Raw genomic sequence first — 22,920 nt, forward strand, 5'->3', positions numbered from 1 at the left:
GCGGACTCTATACAGCATACCGAAATGAGGTTTGTTCTGCAAAGAGTCTAGGGATTTACTTATAAGTAAACAGGTGCTTTCTCTAGCAATCCCAAGGTGCTCTCTTAAAAAGTAGTGGGGCCGAGCAGCCTTATGCTTATCAAAAGGAGTGTTAGACATCTGCTATAAGCACACAGTCAATACATGATGCACACAACTCAATAAGGAGATCCACATCAATATACAAAAATAACAGTAATCTTTATACATATTTAGGCACCAGAATCATTACAATCAGGTAAGTACATTTTGCAATAGAAATTATCACAGTTTTGATAAGTCGACAGTGCAATTTTCAGAAGCTGCAATGGTACCCTATAGGAGAGAAAAGATATGCGACAAACAGGTGCTCCACAACAACTTACAGAACCAATGGTCCTAGGCAGCAACAAACAGGTCACCTCGGGCAGCACTGAGGCGGCCGGGTGCAGTTCAGCATCAGGTGGCCCGTTGAAGTTAAAGGGGATCAGTCCGGTCATAAAGATGCTGCAGATAGGGACTGGGGACCAGTCTGGGTGAACCAACAAGGGGGTTCAGTTCTAGCGATTCTTGGGTACACCACTGGTCCTCTTCTCGGTCCAGGGCTGCCAGGTGTTGAGGTGTCCTGGACCGCTAGGATTTCCTAACTGGAGGCGGTCGCAGTAGAGGAGGCTTGCAGAAAGAGGCTGCAGGCACTGACTTGGGGTAAGGGCCGACCGAACCAATAAGTGGGAATATGTCTCACGAGGCTACATACAGACACCTCAGGTCTTCTCCTCAGTCCGGGGCGGCCAAGTGCAGAGGTGTACTCGACCATCAGGTTTCTGTCACAGGAAGCAGAAGAGGGAGATCTGAACAAAGAGGCTGCAGGTGTCGGTGGGGAGGCTTCATTGCTGGAGGGCCTGGAAATCACACTGACACCGTTGGCCCAATTCAACTTGGGTTAGAAGGCAGTGGTGCTAACCGCTGTAGGGTTCCGACTGTCCAGGGTCCTATCAGTTCGTCTTGGGGTGCCTGCAAGATGCAGGGGAAAAGCTCTGCTGTTCCAATGGAGTTCCTGGTTCTTGGGTGAAGGCTGGTAGCCCTCCCAGGCTACTGGAGGCACAGGCAGCTACATGACGAGGCGTCTTTGGCACTATTGCAGCAGCAAGGCTGGCAGGGTTGGCATCAAGCCAGTTGGCTGGTCTTTAGTTTTCGATTTTACGTCTCTTCAGTGTCCTTCTGATTTTCTTGTTCCATTGGCTTCCCTAAATACTGAATTTAGGTGTGTTAGGGGAGTGTAAGGTAGTAGCCAAGTACCACTGGGGTCACCACCCCCTCTATATGAACACTTCCTAGGGGAAGTGGGTATAACCCTGTCCCAGAGTTCCTAGTACTGCCATCATCAATATGGCAGACTTTTACATTTAAGGTCCACATCAGACAGCTTACCTGAGGGGTGGAACTCACCTGAGGGTGGACACACCTGTGACTACCAATTTTCCCGCCAATCCAGGTGCCAAATGGGCCCTGGGTCAGGGGGTTGACATTTTCTCTCCGAGGGAAGCCAGATCACCATACCAAGGGCCATGGGCTCTTTGAAGCCACTTGCCTTGGAATGCAGATTTGCAGGTCATCCTATTGGAAGGAGTGTGTTATCACCCCTGCCAGAGCAGGCTTTGTTTCCGACCACGGCGAGAGCAGAGGCATTCACCCTTGGGGGGCAGAAACATGTCTGTTTAAGGTAGGCTGATTTAGACTAGTCGGCCAGCAACCAGCATTTGGTTGTTTTTTTAGGGGGCACCCTCTGTGTGCATGTAATAATAAATCCATCACTCGAATCAGTGAGGATTTATTAATGTGAGACGTTTGATACCAAACATCCCTAATTTCAGTGAAGCCATCATGCAGCTGGGAAACTCATATTACCAGTGTCCAGCACATGTACTTAAAATGGCTTCCCTGATCACTTACTATGTCTGAGAATAGACAAAGACATAGCAGGGGCATATCTGCTATTGCAGATACGTCCACACATATAATATAATGCACCTTGCGTTAGGGCTGGAAGGCCTGCTGTAGTGGTGACATATTGCATGATGTGTTAGTGGGCATAGCACACAGGCTGTGTGCCATGTTGTGTTTTCACTTTAGCTGCACCAAGACACGCAGCCTTCAATGGCAGTCTGACTGAACTAGGTGACGGGCCCCTGAGGGAGCACAATACAAGTTGCAGCCCTTGGGGGCCCTCTTTGGCATCCATGCCCTAGGTATCATTTACTAGGGATTTACATGGGTGACAAAGGTATTGCCAAATGGGGAACAAATGTGCAGTGTTTAGGGAAAGAGATTTGGCAATGGGGACCTAGTTAGCAGGACCCAGTGCATGTTCTGTCAAAATTGCATCGGATACCAGGCAAAAAGTGGGGGAAAAGCATGTTAAACAGGGGCACTTTCCTACACAACCTCCCCAACCCCTGAACGAAAGAGAAGACGACTAACATTTCCCAAGAGAGTCTTCATCACCTAAATGGAAAAACTTTGAACGGCCATCTGCATTGGTATTGTCAGTCCCAGGTCTGTGAGCCACTGAAAGTCCATTCCCTGTAGGGAGATGGAGCACCTAACAGTTTGGGGTTTTTATCTTTCATTTGCAACAGCCGTCTGAGAGGCTTGTGGTCAGTATAGTATCAGCTTCTTCAGGGACTAGACCACAGCAAAAACTTCCCTCTCAATGGCACTGCAAAGCTGCTCTTTGGGGAGTAACCTCCTGCTAATGAAAGCAACAGGTTGGTCATGGGCATCATAATTGGCTTGGGATAGGACTGATCCAATCCCATGTTCAGAGGCATCTGGCTGCATTATGAACTGCTTGGAGTAATCTGGAGTTTTTAGAATGGGTGCTGAGCATTTTCTTCCTTCAGAGTGTCAAAGCCTTTTGACCGCTCACTAGCCAGTTTACTTTCTTGGTCTTTTTCTTGGAGGTCAATTCTGTGAGGGATGCCACAATGATACCATCCCCCTTCACAAATGCCCTGTAGTACCCAGAAAAGTCAAGGAATTCTCTGACTTGAGTCTTGGTGGTTGGAGCTACCTAGTCCAGAATTGTCTGACTCTTTGGTTGCAGGGTAAACTTGGCCTCCACCTACAAGGTGGCCCAAGTATACAAATATGCCCTGCCCTATCTGGCACTCAGATCCTCAAGAACCTTTCCAAGGTCGATCAGGTGATCCTGCCAAATGGAGCAAAAGACCGCAATATCATCAAGATATGCTGGACTAAAAGCCTTCAACTAGCAAGGACTTTGTTCACCAACCTTTGGAAGCTGGGAAAGGCATTCTTCAGCCAAACGGCATAACAGTACATTTTTAATGTTGATCTGGGGTCGAGAATGCGGATCCTTCTTTTGCTCCAGGGGTCAGATCCATCTGCCAGTACCCTGATAATAAATCAAAAGTACTGAGAAATCTGGGCTTACCAGGTGGTCTGACCAGGGGTGAGGGCTAAGTGGTCAGCATACTTCTCCAGGACTTCCCTGCAGCCAGGTTGGTGTTGGGTAGAGAGGGTGTCTGAAAATACCACTCACTCAACGGACCCCATCTTTGGGGCTGTGAGAAAGGAGGCCAGGGAGAGGCTCACTCTTGTTCCTTATCCTCATCAGTGACCAACATGGCCACATCAGCCCTGTTGTGGAAAGCTTTTAGACGGTTCACATGGATGACCCTGTGAGGGTTCCTGGGAGTGCCCAGGTCAACCAGATAGGTGACCTCACCATTCTTTTCAAGGATAGGGTAAGGGAGACTTCATTTGTCCTTGAGTGCTGTGGGAGCGACAAGCGTCAGTAACCACACCTTCTGCCCTGGTTGGTACACCACCAGTGCAACCTTTTAGCCATACCAGAACTTCTGGAGCTCTTGGATGGCCTTAAGGTTTTTGGATGCTTTCTACATGTACTCAGCCATCCTTGAATGTAGGCCAAGCACATACTCCAAAATGTGTTTGTAAGGAAATGCCTCCTTGGCATGGTTACCCCGACTTTTTGCCTTTGCTGATGCTAAGTTTTGATTTGAAAGTGTGCTGAGGCCTGCTAACCAGGCCCAAGCACCAGTGTTCTTTCCCTAACCTGTACTTTTGTTTCCACAATTGGCACACCCTGGCATCCAGGTAAGTCCCTTGTAACTGGTACCCCTGGTACCAAGGGCCCTGATGCCAGGGAAGGCCTCTAAGGGCTGCAGCATATCTTATGCCACCCTGGGGAACCCTCACTCAGCACAGACGCACTGCTTGCCAGCTTGTGTGTGCTAGTGGGGATAAAAAGACTTAGTCAACATGGCACTCTCCTCAGGGTGCCATGCCAACCTCACACTGTCTATGCAGTATAGATAAGTGAACCCTCTATCGGGCCTTACAGCCCTAAGGCAGGGTGCACTATACCATAGGTGAGGGCATAAGTGCATGAGCACTATGCCCCTACAGTGTCTAAGCAAAACCTTAGACATTGCAAGTGCAGGGTAGCCATAAGAGTATATGGTCTGGGAGTCTGTCATGCACGAATTCCACAGCACCATAATGCTACACTGGAAACTGAAGTTTGGTATCAAACTTCTCAGCACAATAAATGCACACTGATGCCAGTGTACATTTTATTGTAACATACACCCCAGAGGGCACCTTAGAGTTGCCCCCTGAACCCTTAACCGACTATTCCTGTAGGCTGACTAGTTTTAGCAGCCTGACACACACCAGACATGTTGCGAGCCACATGGGGAGAGTGCCTTTGTCACTCTGTGGCTAGTAACAAAGCCTGTACTGGGTGGAGGTGCTTCACACCTCCCCCTGCAGGAACTGTAACACCTGGCGGTGAGCCCACTTTGTTACAGCACCACAGGGCACTCCAGCTAGTGGAGTTGCCCGCCCCCTCCGGCCACGGCCCCACTTTTGGCGGCAAGGCCGGAGGAGATAATGAGAAAAACAAGGAGGAGTCACTGGCCAGTCAGGACAGCCCCTAAGGTGTCCTGAGCTGAGGTGACTAACTTTTAGAAATCCTCGATCTTGCAGATGGAGGATTCCCCCAATAGGATTAGGGATGTGCCCCCCTCACCTCAGGGAGGAGGCACAAAGAGGGTGTAGCCACCCTCAGGGCTAGTAGCCAGTGGCTACTAACCCCCCAGACCTAAACACACCCCTAAATTCAGTATTTAGGGGCTCCCCAGAACCTAGGAACTCAGATTCCTGCAACCTAAGAAGAAGAGGACTGCTAAGCTGAAAAACCCTGCAGAGAAGACCGAGACACCAACTGCTTTGGCCCCCAGCTCTACCAGCCTGTCTCCCCACTTCTAAAGACACTGCTCCAGCGACGCTTTCCACAGGGACCAGCGACCTCTGAAGCCTCCGAGGACTGCCCTGCATCTAGATGGACCAAGAACTCCAGAGGACAGCGGCTCTGTTCACCCAAGACTGCAACTTTGTAACAAAGGAGCAACTTTAAAACAACACGCGTTTCCCACCGGAAGCGTGAGACTTTGCACTCTGCACCCGACGCCCCCGGCTCGACTTGTGGAGAACAAACACTTCAGGGAGGACTCCCCGGCGACTGCGAGACCGTGAGTAGCCAGAGTTGCCCCCCCCCCCCCCGAGCCCCCACAGCGACGCCTACAGAGGGAATCCAGAGGCTCCCCCCTGACCGCGACTGCCTGCTTCTAAGATCCGATGCCTGGTAAAGACTCTGCACCCGCAGCCCGCAGGGCCTGAAGGATCCGACCTCCAGTGCAGGAGCGACCCCCAGGTGACCTTCTCCCTTGCCCAGGTGGTGGCTACCCCGAGGAGCCCCCCCTTGCCTGCATCGCTGAAGAGACCCCTTGGTCTCCCATTGAAACCTATTGAAAACCCGACGCTTGTTTGCACACTGCACCCGGCCGCCCCCCTGAGGGTGTACTTTCTGTGTAGACTTGTGTCCCCCCCGGTGCCCTACAAAACCCCCCTGGTCTGCCCTCCGAAGACGCAAGTACTTACCTGCTGGCAGACTGGAACCGGGGCACCCCCTTCTCCGTTGAAGCCTATGCGTTTTGGGCACCACTTTGACCTCTGCACCTGACCGGCCCTGAGCTGCTGGTGTGGTAACTTTGGGGTTGCTCTGAACCCCCAACGGTGGGCTACCTTGGACCCAAACTTGAACCCCGTAGGTGGTTTACTTACCTGCAAAAACTAAAACTCTTACTCCCCCCAGGAACTGTTGAAAATTGCACCGTCTAGTTTTAAAATAGCTATATGTGATTTATGTGAAAACTGTATATGCTATTTTGCTAATTCAAAGTTCCTAAAGTACCTACCTGCAATACCTTTCATTTGAAGTATTACATGTAAATCTTGAACCTGTGGTTCTTAAAATAAACTAAGAAAATATATTTTTCTATACAAAAACCTATTGGCCTGGAATTGTCTGAGTGTGTGTTCCTCATTTATTGCCTGTGTGTGTACAACAAATGCTTAACACTACTCCTTTGATAAGCCTACTGCTCGACCACACTACCACAAAATAGAGCATTAGTATTATCTCTTTTTGCCACTATCTTACCTCTAAGGGGAACCCTTGGACTCTGTGCATACTATTCCTTACTTTGAAATAGTGCATACAGAGCCAACTTCCAACAGTGTTGCTTAGGGTCTTTGAGAGGTCTCTCCCAGCCTCCCTTCACTAGACACAATGGTCCCCTTACAGGATGACCTAACAGAATTTCAAAGGGGGGGAAAAAGCTACTTCATTCTGTGGAACTTCTATGTAGGTGAAAATAAGACTTGTGGACAGGCATCCCATGCTTTGAGTTTTTCAGGAAGTCCTGCAATTATGCCTTTTATGGTTTTACTGAATCTCTCAACTAAACCATTGTTTGTGGGTGATATAGGGTGGTGAAATTGTAAGTTGCCCCACATGGCCTTTAGGTAACCAGACATGAAGTTATTACCTCTGTCTGACACCACCTCCCTAGGAAAACCCACTCTTGTGAACACACTCAAGAGGGCCCTGGCAACTGCAGGAACAGTGACAGGTCTAAGGGGAATAGCCTTGGGGTACCTGGTGGCATGATCTACTACCACCAGAATGAATCTGTTCTCCGATACCGTTGGAGGGTCCAGGGGGCCAACATCATCAATCCCTACCCTTTCAAAGGGAACCTCAACCACTGAAAATGGAACAAAGAGGGGGCCTTTGCGTGGCTACCGGTCTTGCCACTGGCTTGACAGGCATCACAGGAGTTACATCACCTTCTGGGACAAACCTGGCCACTAGAAGTCAGGAACTAGTCTACTCCAAGGTTTGGTCTGGCAAAAATGTCCAAGCTAGTGGGATGTCACTCTAAGGTGAGCAGGGACTCTCTATACATGAAGAACTACCCACTCTACTAGTGGCATCAGGTTTGGGGTCTCTGGCCTCCCAATAGGTTCAGTGGGAGCCAAATATATCTCTCTTCTCACGGTCAGCAGCTTGCTGTTACAGGCTCTCAAGAGTAGGACCGGTCCTCTGTCCATGGCACATCTCTTCCCTAGAGGGTCGCCCTGGGCCTAGGAGCTCTGCCATGTGAGGTCCAGGTTCCTAGGGCTCAGTTCCCTCAAGGGCTGACCGGTCTTCTCCCCGAGAAGGGTCCGGGAGCTTGTGGCTGATCAGAAGCTGGTTTACTAGACTTCCTGCCATTTTTCTTGGAGAGATGGGCATTACGTGCTCCAAGTTGAGGACTCCAGATCATTTCCTAGTAGACAGGCTACAGAAATTGCAGAGGACACCACCACCTTCTTTTGACCAGTAACTCCTCACCATTCTCAAGACACCACTGCCATGGGATGGACCTTAGCTTGGATGTCAGCATTAATGGCTGTGAAGGTCTCACCAGTCAAACTGTTCTGGGGATATTAACTTTTCACTCACAAAAGTGACACTTGCACCCGTTATCCCTCAGTGCTTAAACTCTGATCCCATTTACATGAGGCTGTTGTCTATTCCTCCAGGTTACTGGGCCAGACAGCCAGGGCAGCTACATTCACCCTACCCTCAGAGACTAAAATTGCTTGTGTGTGCACTCTGGCATGGTCAAGCCAAACCTGGGATTCCACCTGACCATAGATACATTAGGGGGATTGTTTTTGGGACAGGCAGGGTCTTTAGTTCAGTAACCATTGGCTTTCCAATTAAAGCACCAAGCCTTCTTGGGAACCCAGTTCTTAACTGGGTACCAACCCTTGCCCAGAGTCCTGTCTCAGGGCCCACCCTCCTGAACAGGGTTTTGGGGGGGCCTTTAGAGACTGTTTTTATCTTTAGATTCGGCACCATCTTTCCATTGGGGGGGGGGGTTTAGCAAACTTTTTTTTGGTCACCACCACGAGTCCTGGATACCAAGTACTGATGCAATTTTTCAGAAACAGTTACGTAACAGATGCTCTTTCATAATAAGATTATGAAGACCCATCATAATCTTGCACCTGGTTCCCTTTTCACCACACACCTACTGTCCTGACTGAGAAGTCAACAAAATCTACCCAGGACTGACTTGAGGTTTCTGAATTCTCCCTGAACCTCATCATGTACTCATCAGCTGTGAGTCCAAAGCCGTCAATCAGGGTATCCTTCACGCTGTCATAGAACTCAGCCTACACCTCATTCAGAGCCAGGAGACTATCCTTGCACTTTAATGAAAACAGCTCCCAGAGGAAAGAGCCCCAATACTTTTGGCTGAGTTTCCTCATTTTACAGGCCCTCTCAAAGACAGTAAACCATTTGGTGATGTGATATATCCATTTGAATATTTGGGGACAATCCCTTTGAGGATCTTAGGGCCAGAGGCTTCTTCTTTCTCCCTTTGCCCGCCACCAGAGATGGGCCCTTAGACCCATCTCAGTTCTTCCTTTTTTTATACCTAAGAGCTTAGCCTCTAATTGTATCCTCTTAGCTAGTTTCTGAAGATCAACATCTTCACTATATGCGTCAACTGGGGTACTGTCAGAAGTGCTCCCAGTGGTGTTACGGTCAGGAGTGCTGATGGAATCATCATCCTCTTCAACATCGTCTTCCCCTTTGGGGGCTTCTTTCCCTGCCATGGCTCATTTTCTGCAAGCAGCCCTTGCAGTTGGGTTTTTGGGGGTTTAGACCCCATGGCGAGTTTCTATGCTTGTCAGAAGGCTTTAAATAGGACCAACTTAAGGTTTCTGTAGGGGCCCAGGTTGATCTCTTGAGATAGACCGGTTGCTGCAGTCATGGTTTTAAAGCAGCTGGGGCCTTGTTAGAATTAAAAAAAAAAAAAATAAGTCTACTTCTAAAGGCCCCAACTACAGGGGAGTGGAATTACTATAGCCAGACGCCCAGGACATATTGTTCACGGTCAAGGTTTCCATAATTGTTTTTGTCCTTGGGACAAGTAGGCCCAAACCCCTGCAGCACAAAACCTTTGTCTGCCAGTATGAAGGGAAGGGAACTGTCTGCAGTTGAGGTAATATTTTTTTGTCTGTGGGTTAATGCTGTTTGAACTTGTATTTATAGGTTAGTAAAGCAAAGCCTTTGCTACTAGGGTGAGCTCTTTAAATAAATGTGGTAAGCTCAGACTGCACAACTGACAGTGGGTCAGGTTAATAAAAAAATAAAAAAAAAATGTACATACATATTTGAAAGGTTTAACTACATGTAATGCTCCCAGAATGATCTGACTAGCTGGAAATGTTTGCAGAAGCTTGTCATCAAGATTGATGATTTGCTTTTGAAACAAAATCTCCAGAAAAAATGCAACTTGAAAAAAATGTTTTCCTAAATTACTGCAAAAAGTTATATAACAATTTTTGAAGCATCATTTAGTAAAACGTGCTGATGCATGCTAGTATTTCCCAAAAAATATTCATAATGGAATACCAGTGTGACTAGTTTCAACAAGATTATGGGAAACATGAAAATAAACAAGCATTGGCAAAGCCAAACGATCAGACATTGGTGGGGAGTCTTTTGGTTTTGTCATTGAGCGTCTTGATTTTAACATGGCTTTTGTAAAACTTTGTTGTGGGAGCTGCCAGTCCCTCATTATTGTAACAAGCATTGACCAAAGCAAAAAAAAAATTTGGCAAAAAGAACACATTGGCACATTAGTTCCAGGCACTGAACAAAACTACTTCGTGTGCCAATATGCTCTTTGTACAAGAGTGGAATGTTATCTATCACTCACAGTAAAGCCACACGATAAAAAAAACGAAAGAGAGAAATAGGTCTTGGTTAACTCTAGACCTAATTAAGGGCCCAATTCTTAAAGAAAGTCACAAAAGTGCACACATTGTATATGTCTTTGCATTAGTGCAGAATTATGGCTTTTATTAATTCACAGGAATATACAGCAGACGATCGGGAAATCTTACTCCTAGAAAATATCTGTGAACCGTATTTTAGCAGGAGCAAATGTGTAGATGTAGATTTGCTCATGCAAAAATCAATTCATCGTTTACAAGTTTATTTTTCCTCCATCCACTGTATGGAACCCTGGAAGAACTTCTATGTCTGCCTCCGTCAGGAGTAAATTCCCAGCCCTTTTCAGCAAGGGAAAAAAAGATTAGAGAAAGGCTGGTTAAAATCCTTAAAACATGCAAGTTAGTAGGTTTGCACATATTGAAAGGCATTCCAGTACTGGAACTATTGCATACTTTTTCCTTCAGCGCCAGTATATAGATCTGCAGAAAGCTGGAAAAATAAAGAAACCGCTAGTATTAAAGCCCTACAATAGTATTAGCCCAGGCATAATCAGAGGCTATTATCAGATATCTTATGTAGTGAGATAGTGAGTATGTTGCTGCCATATTTTATCACCACACTACATGGCACCAAAAGGGACAAGTAGATTTGTTTTATAGGACAAGCAGATCTATGAAGCAACCTGTCCCATTGAGAAGTAGCTGTATTATTACATTTGACACCCCTGAACTAGCTAGAGTATTTTAAATGCTACAGTTTGGACTGGGGTACCTAACACAAAGCCATAACAGTTAATTTTAAACAATTTTGAGGAAAAAAAAATGTTTCTAACTAAAGACAATTTTGGATTCCTTAGATAAATCATTCATTAACTGTGTGGTACTGCACATTTAAAGTCTTGTATCCCACCGCTGGCACCAATGTAGAAAGCTTGTTGTAGGAAGTTGGCTCTGTATGCACTATTTCAAAGTAAGGAATAGTATGCACAGAGTCCAAGGGTTCCCCTTAGAGGTAAGATAGTGGCAAAAAGAGATAATACTAATGCTCTATTTTGTGGTAGTGTGATCGAGCAGTAGGCTTATCAAAGGAGTAGTGTTAAGCATTTGTTGTACACACACAAGCAATAAATGAGGAACACACACTCAGAGACAATTCCAGGCCAATAGGTTTTTGTATAGAAAAATATATTTTCTTAGTTTATTTTAAGAACCACAGGTTCAAATTTTACATGTAATACTTCAAATGAAAGGTATTGCAGGTAAGTAGTTTAGGAACTTTGAATAATCACAATAGCATATATACTTTTCAAATAAATCACATATAGCTATTTTAAAACTAGTACAATGTTCACAGTTCCTAGGGGGAGTAAGAGTTTGTTAGTTCTTGCAGGTAAGTAAACCACCTACGGGGTTCAAGTTTGGGTCCAAAGTAGCCCACCGTTGGGGGTTCAGAGCAACCCCAAAGTTACCACACCAGCAGCTCAGGGCCGGTCAGGTGCAGAGTTCAAAGTGGTGCCCAAAACGCATAGGCTTCAATGGAGAAGGGGGTGCCCCGGTTCCAGTCTGCCAGCAGGTAAGTACCCGTGACTTCGGAGGGCAGACCAGGGGGGTTTTGTATGGCACGAGACACAAGTTAGCACAGAAAGTACACCCTCAGCAGCACGGGGGCGGCCGGGTGCAGTGTGCAAACACACGTCGGGTTTCCAATGTAAATCAATGGGATACCAAGGGGTCTCTTCAGCGATGCAGGCAGGCAAGGGGGGGCTCCTCGGGGTAGCCACCACCTGGGCAAGGGAGAGGACCTCCTGGGGGTCACTCCTGCACTGGAGTTCGGATCCTTCAGGTCCTGGGGGCTGCGGGTGCAGAGTCTTTACCAGGCGTCAGGATCTGAGGATCAGGCAGTTGCGGTCAGGGGGCGCCTCGGGATTCCCTCTGCAGGCGTCGCTGTGGGGGTTCAGGGGGGGGCAACTCTGGCTACTCACAGTCTCGTAGTCACCAGGGAGTCCTCCCTGAAGTGTTGTTTCTCCACAAGTCGAGCCGGGGGCGTAGGGTGCAGAGTAGCAAGTCTCACGCTTCCGGTGGGAAACGCAGTTGTTTTTAAGTTGCTCCTTTGAAACAAAGTTGCAGTCTTGGGTGAACAGGGCCGCTGTCCTCTGGAGTTTCTTGGTCCTTCTAGAGCAGGGCAGTCCTCTGAGGATTCAGAGGTCGCTGGTCCCTGGGGAAAGCGTCGCTGGAGCAGTGTCTTTAGAAGTGGGGAGACAGGCCGGTAGAGCTGGGGCCAAAGCAGTTGGTGTCTCCGTCTTCTCTGCAGGGTTTTTCAGCTTAGCAGTCCTCTTCTTCTTAGGTTGCAGGAATCTAGTTTCCTAGGTTCTGGGGAGCACCTAATTACTGAATTTAGGGGTGTGTTTAGGTCTGGGAGGGCAGTAGCCAATGGCTACTGTCCTTGAGGGTGGCTACACCCTCTTTGTGCCTCCTACCTGAGGGGAGGGGGGGCACATCCCTAATCCTATTGGGGGAATCCTCCAACTGCAAGATGGAAGATTTCTAAAAGTCAGTCACCTCAGCTCAGGACACCGTAGGGGCTGTCCTGACTGGCCAGTGACTCCTCCTTGTTTTTCTCATTATCTCTCCTGGACTTGCCGCCAAAAGTGGGGGCTGTGTCCAGGGGGTGGGCATCTCCACTAGCTGGAGTGCCCTGGGGCATTGTAACACGAAGCCTGAGCCTTTGAGGCTCACTGCTAGGTGTTACAGTTCCTGCAGGGGGGAGGTGTGAAGCACCTCCACCCAGAGCATGCTTTTGTTTCTGTCCTCAGAGAGCACAAAGGCTCTCACCACATGGGGTCAGAAACTCGTCTCTCAGCAGCAGGCTGGCACAGACCAGTCAGTCCTGCACTGAACTGGGTAAAATACAGGGGGCCTCTCTAAGATGCCCTCTGTGTGCATTTTTTTAATAAATCCAACACTGACATCAGTGTGGGTTTATTATTCTGAGAAGTTTGATACCAAACTTCCCAGTATTCAGTGTAGCCATTATGGAGCTGTGGAGTTCGTTTTTGACAGACTCCCAGACCATATACTCTTATTGCTACCCTGCACTTACAATGTCTAAGGTTTTGCTTAGACACTGTAGGGGCATAGTGCTCATGCACCTATGCCCTCACCTATGGTATAGTGCACCCTGCCTTAGGGCTGTAAGGCCTGTTAGAGGGGTGACTTACCTATGCCATAGGCAGTGTGAGGTTGGCATGGCACCCTGAGGGGAGTGCCATGTCGACTTAGTCATTTTCTCCCCACCAGCACACACAAGCTGGCAAGCAGTGTGTCTGTGCTGAGTGAGGGGTCCCTTGGGTGCCATAAGACATGCTACAGCCCTTAGAGACCTTCCCTGGCATCAGGGCCCTTGGTACCAGGGGTACCAGTTACAAGGGACTTACCTGGGTGCCAGGGTTGTGCCAATTGTGGAGACAATGGTACATTTTAGGTGAAAGAACACTTGTGCTGGGGCCTGGTTAGCAGGGTCCCAGCACACTTCTCAGTCAAGTCAGTATCAGGCAAAAAGTGGGGGGTAACTGCAACAGGGAGCCATTTCCTTACACTTGTTCTTTATATAGTATACCAAAATTAGTTATACGATGCACCAACTCCAGGCTTCCCTCATAAGTGAACAGTGCCTTGCTCTAGCAATCACAAAATGTTCTCTTAAGAGGAAGTACGGTCGAGCAGCCTTAGGCTTATCAGAGAGAAGTGTTAGACATCTGCTATAGGCACCTAGTTAATAAGTAATGCACACAACTCAATAAGGAGATCCAAACTGATTTATACGGGAAAAGGTATAATCACAATTACGTAAATACATTTTGCAATACAAATTATCACAGTTTTAAAAAGTCAACATTTTCTGAAGCTGCAATGTTACCGTATGGAAGAGAAAACATATGACAAAGAGGTACTCCACAGTAACTTACAGGTACAATTTTCCAGACTTAAGATGAGTACAGAACAGGGTCTTAGGCCAAAATCAACAGATCACCTCGGGCGGCTGGGTGCAGTTCAACGTCGGGTGTCCTGTTGAAGTCAATGGTGATCGGTCCGGTCAGAAAGATGTTACAAGTAGGGACTGGGGGACCAGTTCGGGTTAACCAACAACGGGGCTCAGTTCTTGCAATCCTCAGGGACATGGGGATACCTTTGGTCCTCTTCTGCTTGCTCTGGGATGGCCCAGTGCAGAGATGTCTTGGACTGTCCAGTTTCTGTCAACAGAGGCAGTCGCGGTAGAAGGAAGCCTGCAGACAGAGGCTGCAGTCGGCTGCAGAAAGTCCAAGTGGGCAAACTCAAGGTGGGCTTCATCTCTGCCCACCGTTGACACGGTTTGCTCACTTCAGCTCAGGCTAGGAGATACGCGTGCAATGCTGCTGTCCGATGTCTGGTTTTGGCAGTCCAGGATCTTCACAGTTCTTCTTGGAGTGCCTGCAAGATGCAGAGGAGAAGCTCTGCTGTTCCACAGGAGTTCCTAGGTCTTGGGTGAAGGCTGGTAGCCTTTCCAGGCGTTTGGAGGCACAGGCAGCCACAGGACGAGGCATCTTTGGCCCGGATGTCAAAGTCAGAAAACAGGCTGGCAGGGTCGGCGCTAGGTCAGTCGTTTGTCTTCGGTTCTCACTTTGGCGTCTTCAGTGTCCTCCTCCTTTCAGGTTGGCAGGATCCGATTTTCTTCTGTCAGGGGGTTCTCTAAATACTAAACTTAGAGACATTAGGGTAGTAGCCAATGGGGTACATACCGCTGGGGTCACTACACCCCCTATATGACCACCTCCTGTGGGAAGTTGGCATAACCCTGTCTCAGAGTTCCTGGATCTGCCTTCACCAAGATCGCAGGAAGGAGTGCTGGGGACTAGAGCTACACGTCGCCTGAAGATCCCTTGGAGGCGATGCAAACAAGCCTTGGCTGCTGCAAGAGACGCAGTGCAACGGGGTACTCTCCTGCGTGGGAAGGCAAAAGCTTACCTCCACCAAGGCTGGACAGCTGGCAGATAGGACCAAGAGGACTACTCTGAGCCAACACCTGTGATGCAGTATCCACGCAGCTCAAGATGAGGGAAGCTCCATGCAGCAGTCATCGTTGCAGCAGGTGCCTGCGGATGCAGGGGAGTGACTCCTTCATTCCAAGGGAGATTGCTGCTGCTGCTTCTTGTGCAGGCTGAAGAGTTGCTGTCTTCTGGGGATGCACACCCAGGGAAATATTGCAAAGGTAGCAGGAGCTGTGGAAACAAAGTTGCAGAAGAGTTTCTTCGTGGATTGCAGAGTTGTTGGTTCCTTGAGTGTCTAGTCTCAGTTCCAGTGGCCAGAAGTTGAAGTGGAGATTGCAGAGGAATCCTGCTGGAGTCTTGCAAGCCGAATCTGAGGACCCACCAAAGAGACCCTAAAAAGCCCTTAAAGGGGAATAGGTGCTTACCTGGCTAGGTGACCAATCAGGAGGGGGCTCTGATGCCACCTTCCTGGCATGGCCACTCAGATGCTCCCAGAGTTCCCTGCCAACCTTGGAAACAAGATGGCAGAACCCAGGAACTCTCTGGAGGAGCTTTGAGCACCACCCCTGGGCCGGTGATGGACAGGGGAGTGGTCACTTCCCTTTGCATTGCCCATTTTGCACCGGAGCAGGGACTGGGGGACCCTGAACCGGTGTGGACTGGTTTTTGCACGGAGGGCACCAAATGTACCCTTCAAAGCATACCAGCTGGTTCGGTGGGCTACCTGTCCCAGGCCAGTCACATCTATTTCCAGAGGGAGAGGGTGTTACCTCCCTCTCCCAAAAGAAATCCTTTGTTCTGCCTTCCTGGGCTTGATTAGATCAAGCAGCCGGAGGGCAAAAACCTGTCTATGGGGTGGCAGCAGCTGGGGCTGTCCTGAAAACCCTGTACGACTGATGGTAGCAATGCTGGAGGTCTTCTAAGGAGCCCCCACAGTGCATGGATTCATACTTCCAATACTTGCAATAGTATTGGGGTATGATTCTGACATGTTTGATACCAAACATGCCTAGGTTCAGAGTTACCATTATGTAGCTGGACATAGGTAGTGACCTATATCCAGTACACTCGTAAAATGGTGCCCCACACTCACAAAGTCCAGGAAAATGGAAAAGATCCCAGCCTCCCGGTGTAGAGAGGCGACCCTGCCAGCACTGCAACTCTGCAAGCATGTGAAAAATCAAGAAAGGTATCAATGAACATGGGACGGCAACCACTCCTCTCTCCCATTATGACTATGTGAGCCAGACAGGAACCTCCCGGATGCAGACAGAGACCCAATTTCAGTCAGTTTATCAGGGGAGGATCTGCAGCCTAGTCCTGCCTTCCTGATGCAGTCAGGCATTGGCAAAACTTTTCAGCCCATCAGACAGGTCCACACATATTCTGGCTCGGTAGAGCATGGCATATTTCAGCTCACCCTGCTGCAATTTCTTCTTCACAGCTGTAATTTTGCATCTCCGCATTCGCTTAGCGAGCCGCTGACGGGGCCGTCCAAGCATGGAGCACCTCCTCCAGTCGGCACCTGGCACCAGGCTGCACTACTCTATGCCAAATTACAGCCTAGTAGCCACGGTCCTCAGGCAGTAGGTATCTTGGCACTTGCCTCCCCTCACCTCGCCCAGGCCAATGTTCTGCTAGCACATCATGGCCACGATATAGAGCTGGCCCTGGGTCCCAATGTCCAGCTTTAGGGATATACCATAAACAGGCACCTCTGCTGTGGGCCAAATAGGCGCACAATGTAGATCTTGGAATGAGAGTGCTGTCTCAGGCTGTAGGGGCCAGCAGAGTAAGAATAATTGCCGGATAGTTGGCTCTGGTCTGCAGAGCTGCACTGCGGCATGGCCATCTTGCTTTGGGCTCCCTGGCGCCCCCATCTGTAGAACAGTCTGAACAACCTCTCCGAAGTTTTGCATGGATGATATCTTGATCATTCACAATTGTAACATATAGGCCACCATAACAGCAGTTTTCAATGAGGACACCTTTTTGAATTGAAATTCTTTAGGTGAAAGTATTTTTTTTCCGAGCTGCAGGAACTCCTTCAAATAACGCGTTCATTCGAAGATCATACAACAGAATATCCTTGATTATTTCACCCTTTTCTTTTGCTACATCCATCTCTCTGTGCACTTGCGAAAAGTGTTCTTTTGTAACCTGTTTTGTAGCGGCTAGTTGGACGAAACTCTTACTATGGCAGTTAAAGCATGGAAGTTTAGCTTTAGTGATTATGTCAAACAGCTTTTTCTCTTTCAATACAAATCTCTCCTGCTTCTGTTGTGCATACATTTTCGATCCATGTTCCGGGATATCTAGTAGACATGTCTTTATATTGTTATCCACATAATGTTTGCTCACAACGTTGTGTTGTCGCACGAGCTCAGTCATTTCAAATGGGTTTCCTTGCTGCTGCATAAAACGAAAAAAGCTGTCAAAATGTTTATTAAAACATTCCCCTCTCTTTGCCAGAAGTTTGTAGTAAAGAACAGTGTCACAATGGTCCATTAATTTTGAAATTGCTCTCTCTGAAAACATCGCAAATAGGAAGGAGTTCATGACAAACTAGCTGCCATTCAGCAACATATTCACTTTTACAAGTCTGTCCAACAATTCCCTTGGAGCTTTTCTGTGATCTCTGGGTAGTCTGTTCCAGTTCCAAATCTACAGCCACAGCATTGAACCTTCTCTCTGTCTTTCACCACAAAACATCTTTGGATGAATTTTCTGTAGAGATATGTTTTTTTCACCTCTAGCTTCTTCACTCTTTCCAATTACCAGGACCCACAACTCAGATAGTTTATGCAATTAAATTCGCGAAAGACAATCAATGACTCCACAGTCTCCATGTGCAGCTCCCAATCACCTTCCCGATCAGCATGCACCAAGTTTTTCACTGAAGCTACCATGTGTAAAACATTTCCCCAGTACTTGCAAAGTTCTGATTTTTCTTCACATTTTTTGACAAACTCTACAAACTTGGTATTCTGATTTTAAACTGAGTGTACTGAACACTGCCTGGCTTTGCAGTATGTCTTCTGAATGACATGCACCCTGTGCCTTGTTCACTTCAGAGATAAGATATGCAAAATACAATTTGTCATTCTTATTCCAGTAAGCATTCCAAAGCAATGTTTCTATAACCTCAGATATGAGGAGTATAACTTGTAACAAACTAACATAATGAGCTCCGCTAAGTACTGACTGGAAGGTTTGCTTCCAAAGATGCCAGCCTCAATAAGTGCATCGTCTATGCCACATCCACTGAGAACTTCCTGCACAACGCAACGCAACTTGTGTCACATGGAAATCGTCCATCATTGGACAAAGATTACATTCTACTGGATTGCCCATAAAAACATCGGCTACAATACGGAAAACACCTTCATCGCACAAAATTTGCAGGACAGGCTGGTCTTCAAGCCGAGAATCACATTTTGGACTTTCTTTTTTTTTTTTTAGAGCTCTGTATATCGTTGTGTAGTTTGAGACTGGAGATAGTATTACTGGTAAAAACCATACCTTCTTCAGTGGAACGGCATTATAGGAGGTCAGAGCATGAATTCCAGCCCACAAAGGAACTAGCTTTCCTTCATCCTTCAGTCCGCAGTGAATAGGCAATATGATAAACTTAATAAAATCAGCTTTGCAGACCACAACATCAAATACAAGAAGAGCCATGTCCTCAGCCAGTTTTAAACTTTGTTAGACTTGGACTTCTTGATGGCTTGTAGTGATTTTCCACATGTTGGCAAGGCATTTGTGTTATAAGTTTGTTTATGCCTCCAGCTGACACAGCTTGTTTTCCAGCAGCTACTTCACAGGTATAGTCTTGAAAAAGCACCATGGCAGTATCATATGTGCTGGATGTTCCAGACAAAGAAGAGCTGTTTTCAAAATCAAAACTATCAAGAACAGCAACTGTAAATCCTTTCCTGGTAAAATGACTTGGAAGTGATGTGCTGTCAGATTCACAAGATTTTACAGCATAAGCTGATAACAAGTTCCTGTTCCATACTATGTTAACTTGTTGATTCAGTAACCCTATTCATTGCAGTGATTAGCTCTCTACACTTGTTATAAATTATGTGGGCAGCCATGTGTAGTGGAGTTTTATTTTTGCCATGATGTAATTACTAAAACATGATTTGGAAAAGGTAGTACATTTGCACAGCATAAGCCTGTCGGTCCATGGGACTGTCTTCCACGTCTTCATTCATATCTTCAAAGCCATAATCCATGATGTTGGCTATGGTCCCAACTCAAAAAGTTGGGAACAGTTTTGCTTTGCTGATATAAAACAATGATGTAAAAAAATGTCAAGACAGCATCAGGCATTCCTGATGAATCCCATGATTTGCGATGCTCTGGGGCATCACAAAATTGGTCATTAAGTCAAAATCTAAATCTTTCAGGAAGTTCCTCAAAAACGTTTCTGTGGATTTTACTGCACCATGTCATCTTATTTTGGCAACAAGAAGTTCAGGAGTCAAATCAGGTGAGAACACCACAGGTGGCTCATTTTTTTTGTTTTAGACTGACAAAAACAAATTCTGTCATTGCACAGTCTCACCAGAGAAATCCTAATTTCATTATTATGGAACAATATAGTTTCATCAATGTGGAACATTATTTCTCAGATCTGAGTGTGAACCCCTAGCCAGCACTCAAGAGTAGCTTTAAATCTTAATTTGCTTTTTCAAAGAGTGCAAATTTAACTGAAGGCTGGCTGTTACGTTGATGCTGGGAGTTCATCGTACATTCAGATTTTCAAATCTATGCATGCATGCAGTTCGGGTGGGCATACAAATCTGTTGCAAATACATTCACCTCCCTGTTTAGATCAGCTGCTCAGATGAAAACTTCATCCTGGAAGAAAGTAGTTGCAGATAAAAACATGTTTGCCCTTTGAGACTCACATACTCTGTACTTTCTTTTGTCAATCCCTTTGGCTCTTGTTCTGGCTAAACCACAGATAACACATTGATCCGAAAGCAGAGGATCTTCATTAGGTTTGGTTGTGGTATTAGGTTTGCTTGTCATTGCTTTCGCCAAAGACTCAGATTCTTGTAGTGATTCACTAGTTTCTACTATATTTTGACTATTTTTTTACAGGCTTTTTTCCAATTGTATACAACTTGCAGCACTTGTTACAATGATTAAACATTTGATCCTTTGCACCCATCAGTTTCAATCTTTTGTGAACTTCGCCTTGCTGTATTTCTGCAGCATCTAGAGCTCCCTTCTGTCCAGCCGCAGACGTTAGCTTTTCTTTACAATTAGTTTGGCATATGACACATTTTTCTTTAATGGAGTCCTTAGATTTTGCAGTTAGCAACACTCCGACAGGAGGTAAAGATCCTCTGCTACCACCTGCTTCGCTCATGTTTACGAATTAGAATCAAGGGAAAACATGCAACAAAAACAATTAAAATAAATTACAAATATGATGGCAAAAACACAATTTTAGAGTCGCCAGTTTGTAAAATGGCGGCAGGGTCGCTCTGAGGAGATATTTTCTGTTTCTATAAAACTACTTGACCCCAAAATGAATGAAGAATATTTATCTAGTGGTTTCTGAAATATTACATCATTACTGCAAAAATGTCACCCAGAAAAAAAAAAAAAAAAAAAAAGAGAATTGGTTTGGATTACCAAAGTCTACCCAAGCTAAATTATTTCTCTAATGATACAAAAACACAAATAAAAAATGAAAATCTCTGGACAACATTTGTTTTCTTTCTACGGCAGTATATCAAGGGGTCAGGACTAGGAATGCTTTTCTAGCCAGTAGTCATGCTCAATGATGGATGAAGACTAGACTAGATCTAGTCTGAACATAATGACTAAGATAAGCAATCTAGCTATGGAGTTTGTGACCGTGCGCATCTACCACCAGAGGAGGAGCCACCAAGACCTCGTGACTCGAAAGACTTCAAAGAAAAACTTGCCGTGTCTGAGCCAACCACTAGATGGCATGAGTATGCTTAGCAAGTGTATCTACAGACACATGCTACAGACATATTCTGTCTCAAGGAAAATAGACTGCCTTTTCCACTTTGGATGTATATGTATATATGTTCTTGTGAGAATCGGACAGCAGTATACTGAGCTGTTCAATAAATTTCTCCAGTGAAGTCAAAAAGAAAGCAGCAGTTAAAGGCTTGTAAGATTTTGAGGCAAAAAGCGTTGAAAGAATAGTGCACATTATCAAAGGTGATGTCTTCAAATCTATGGGCATGCTCTCAGTCAAGAACTGCATAAGCATCCAAGGGACCATGACCTTCATTACAGAGACAGTTTTGGAACAAGTCCATAACGGCTCTGTCCGCATTGCATCATTCTTTACTTTACAATGTTGCTACTGAATATCGTCCAGACTCAAAATTCATGACCCTGAGAAGAGAAAAGTCACTCAAAAATAATGTTTACAATTAGTTATTTCCCTATAGAAAAATATGAGATTGGTACTGTAGCCGATCACATCAAATATAATCTCCCAGTTATAGAACAAGTTAAATAAGCGATCTCCAAAACTGCAAAATTAAACTTTCTTCTGAGATTCTGACTCCAGGATGTGAAATTAAATAACATCTTAAGACTGTGACAGATTCTGGTAGAAGTTACAACTGGTCCTGCTTAGATACAACCTCAATTTAAAGTACAATTTGTTTTTCAAGAATTCTTTTGACAAGACATGTATGCATTCTTTTAACAAGACGTATGCAAAGTATAGAAACCTAATAGGCTGATGCTGTGGAACAACTGTATAGAGATGAATAATGAGAAATTAGTTTGGTGTAAGAAAAACTATTTAGAATGTTAGATAGAATGTTAGATAATGGAAACTTTTTTTAAGAAAACATATTTTTAGAACGTTTGTTAAAAGTTAAGTCTACTCACGAATGTCTTCTAGGTCAAGGTCGTCATACAAGAATTCGTTCTCTTCGAAATCTGGGTCCTGTGAAGAGTCCACATAGTACTCTACATCATCCTTGATTTTTCGTATTGAGTCCACCACTATGGAGTCATTGTCCAACATACGTAGGATGGTCTCTAGCATTCGTATGTGGTACCGGTGCTTCTCTATGTGCCGTTTCAGTCCCTCTATCCTGTCCTGCTTTTGCTGTCAACACAAAGTGTTTTAACCAAGCAAGGGGGAAAAAAAAACAAAGAATTATAGAGCTGTGACAACTATTCATCATAAGAACAATCAATGCATTCAAACAATGTCTGCATGCTTCACACGCGCAGAAAATGACAAAACTATACTTTATGTAGAGTTGTCTCCACACATGGAGCAATACATAAATGTCTTAAACGCAACACTAGGAACATAAAAATGTATGCTGAACCCATGCCTATGATGTAGCAAGTGGCTGAACAGGAGAGATACAGTTTAGAGACAAGCTCCACTTTTTTTTTTTCCATCTTTAAAGTATGGAGGTTGTGCTATTTCCAAACACAAAATGTTGATGCACCTCACTCTACCCATTTACCCACAGCAATGAAACAGTGGGGCCATTTTAAAAACAGCCTGGAAACAAGCAGCTAAGAAATTAAGTAAACTATCACAGTCCAGCATAAAGCGTTGTACTGGCTGGTACTTTGACATATGCCTACAGCTGACACCCAGTGGGCATGTGGAGGGGAAGGGGATGAGTATCTTCAATTTGTTTATGTACCA

The 22,920-nt window shown here is 46.0% G+C and overlaps 1 protein-coding gene across 11 annotated transcripts in view; it reads right to left on the bottom strand.

Moving 5' to 3' along the window:
- CNOT3 (CCR4-NOT transcription complex subunit 3) overlaps positions 1-22,920 on the bottom strand; it is a 715,873-nt gene that overhangs the window by 485,670 nt on the left and 207,283 nt on the right. For all 11 annotated transcript variants that reach the window (XM_069200730.1, XM_069200729.1, XM_069200731.1 and 8 more), the window contains one exon: positions 22,137-22,359. In XM_069200730.1, the coding sequence (XP_069056831.1) occupies positions 22,137-22,359 (223 nt within the window). The remainder of the gene's footprint in view (positions 1-22,136; positions 22,360-22,920) is intronic.

The sequence above is a fragment of the Pleurodeles waltl genome, chromosome 7 (genome assembly GCF_031143425.1).
Source record: "Pleurodeles waltl isolate 20211129_DDA chromosome 7, aPleWal1.hap1.20221129, whole genome shotgun sequence".
Lineage (NCBI taxonomy): Eukaryota > Metazoa > Chordata > Amphibia > Caudata > Salamandridae > Pleurodeles > Pleurodeles waltl.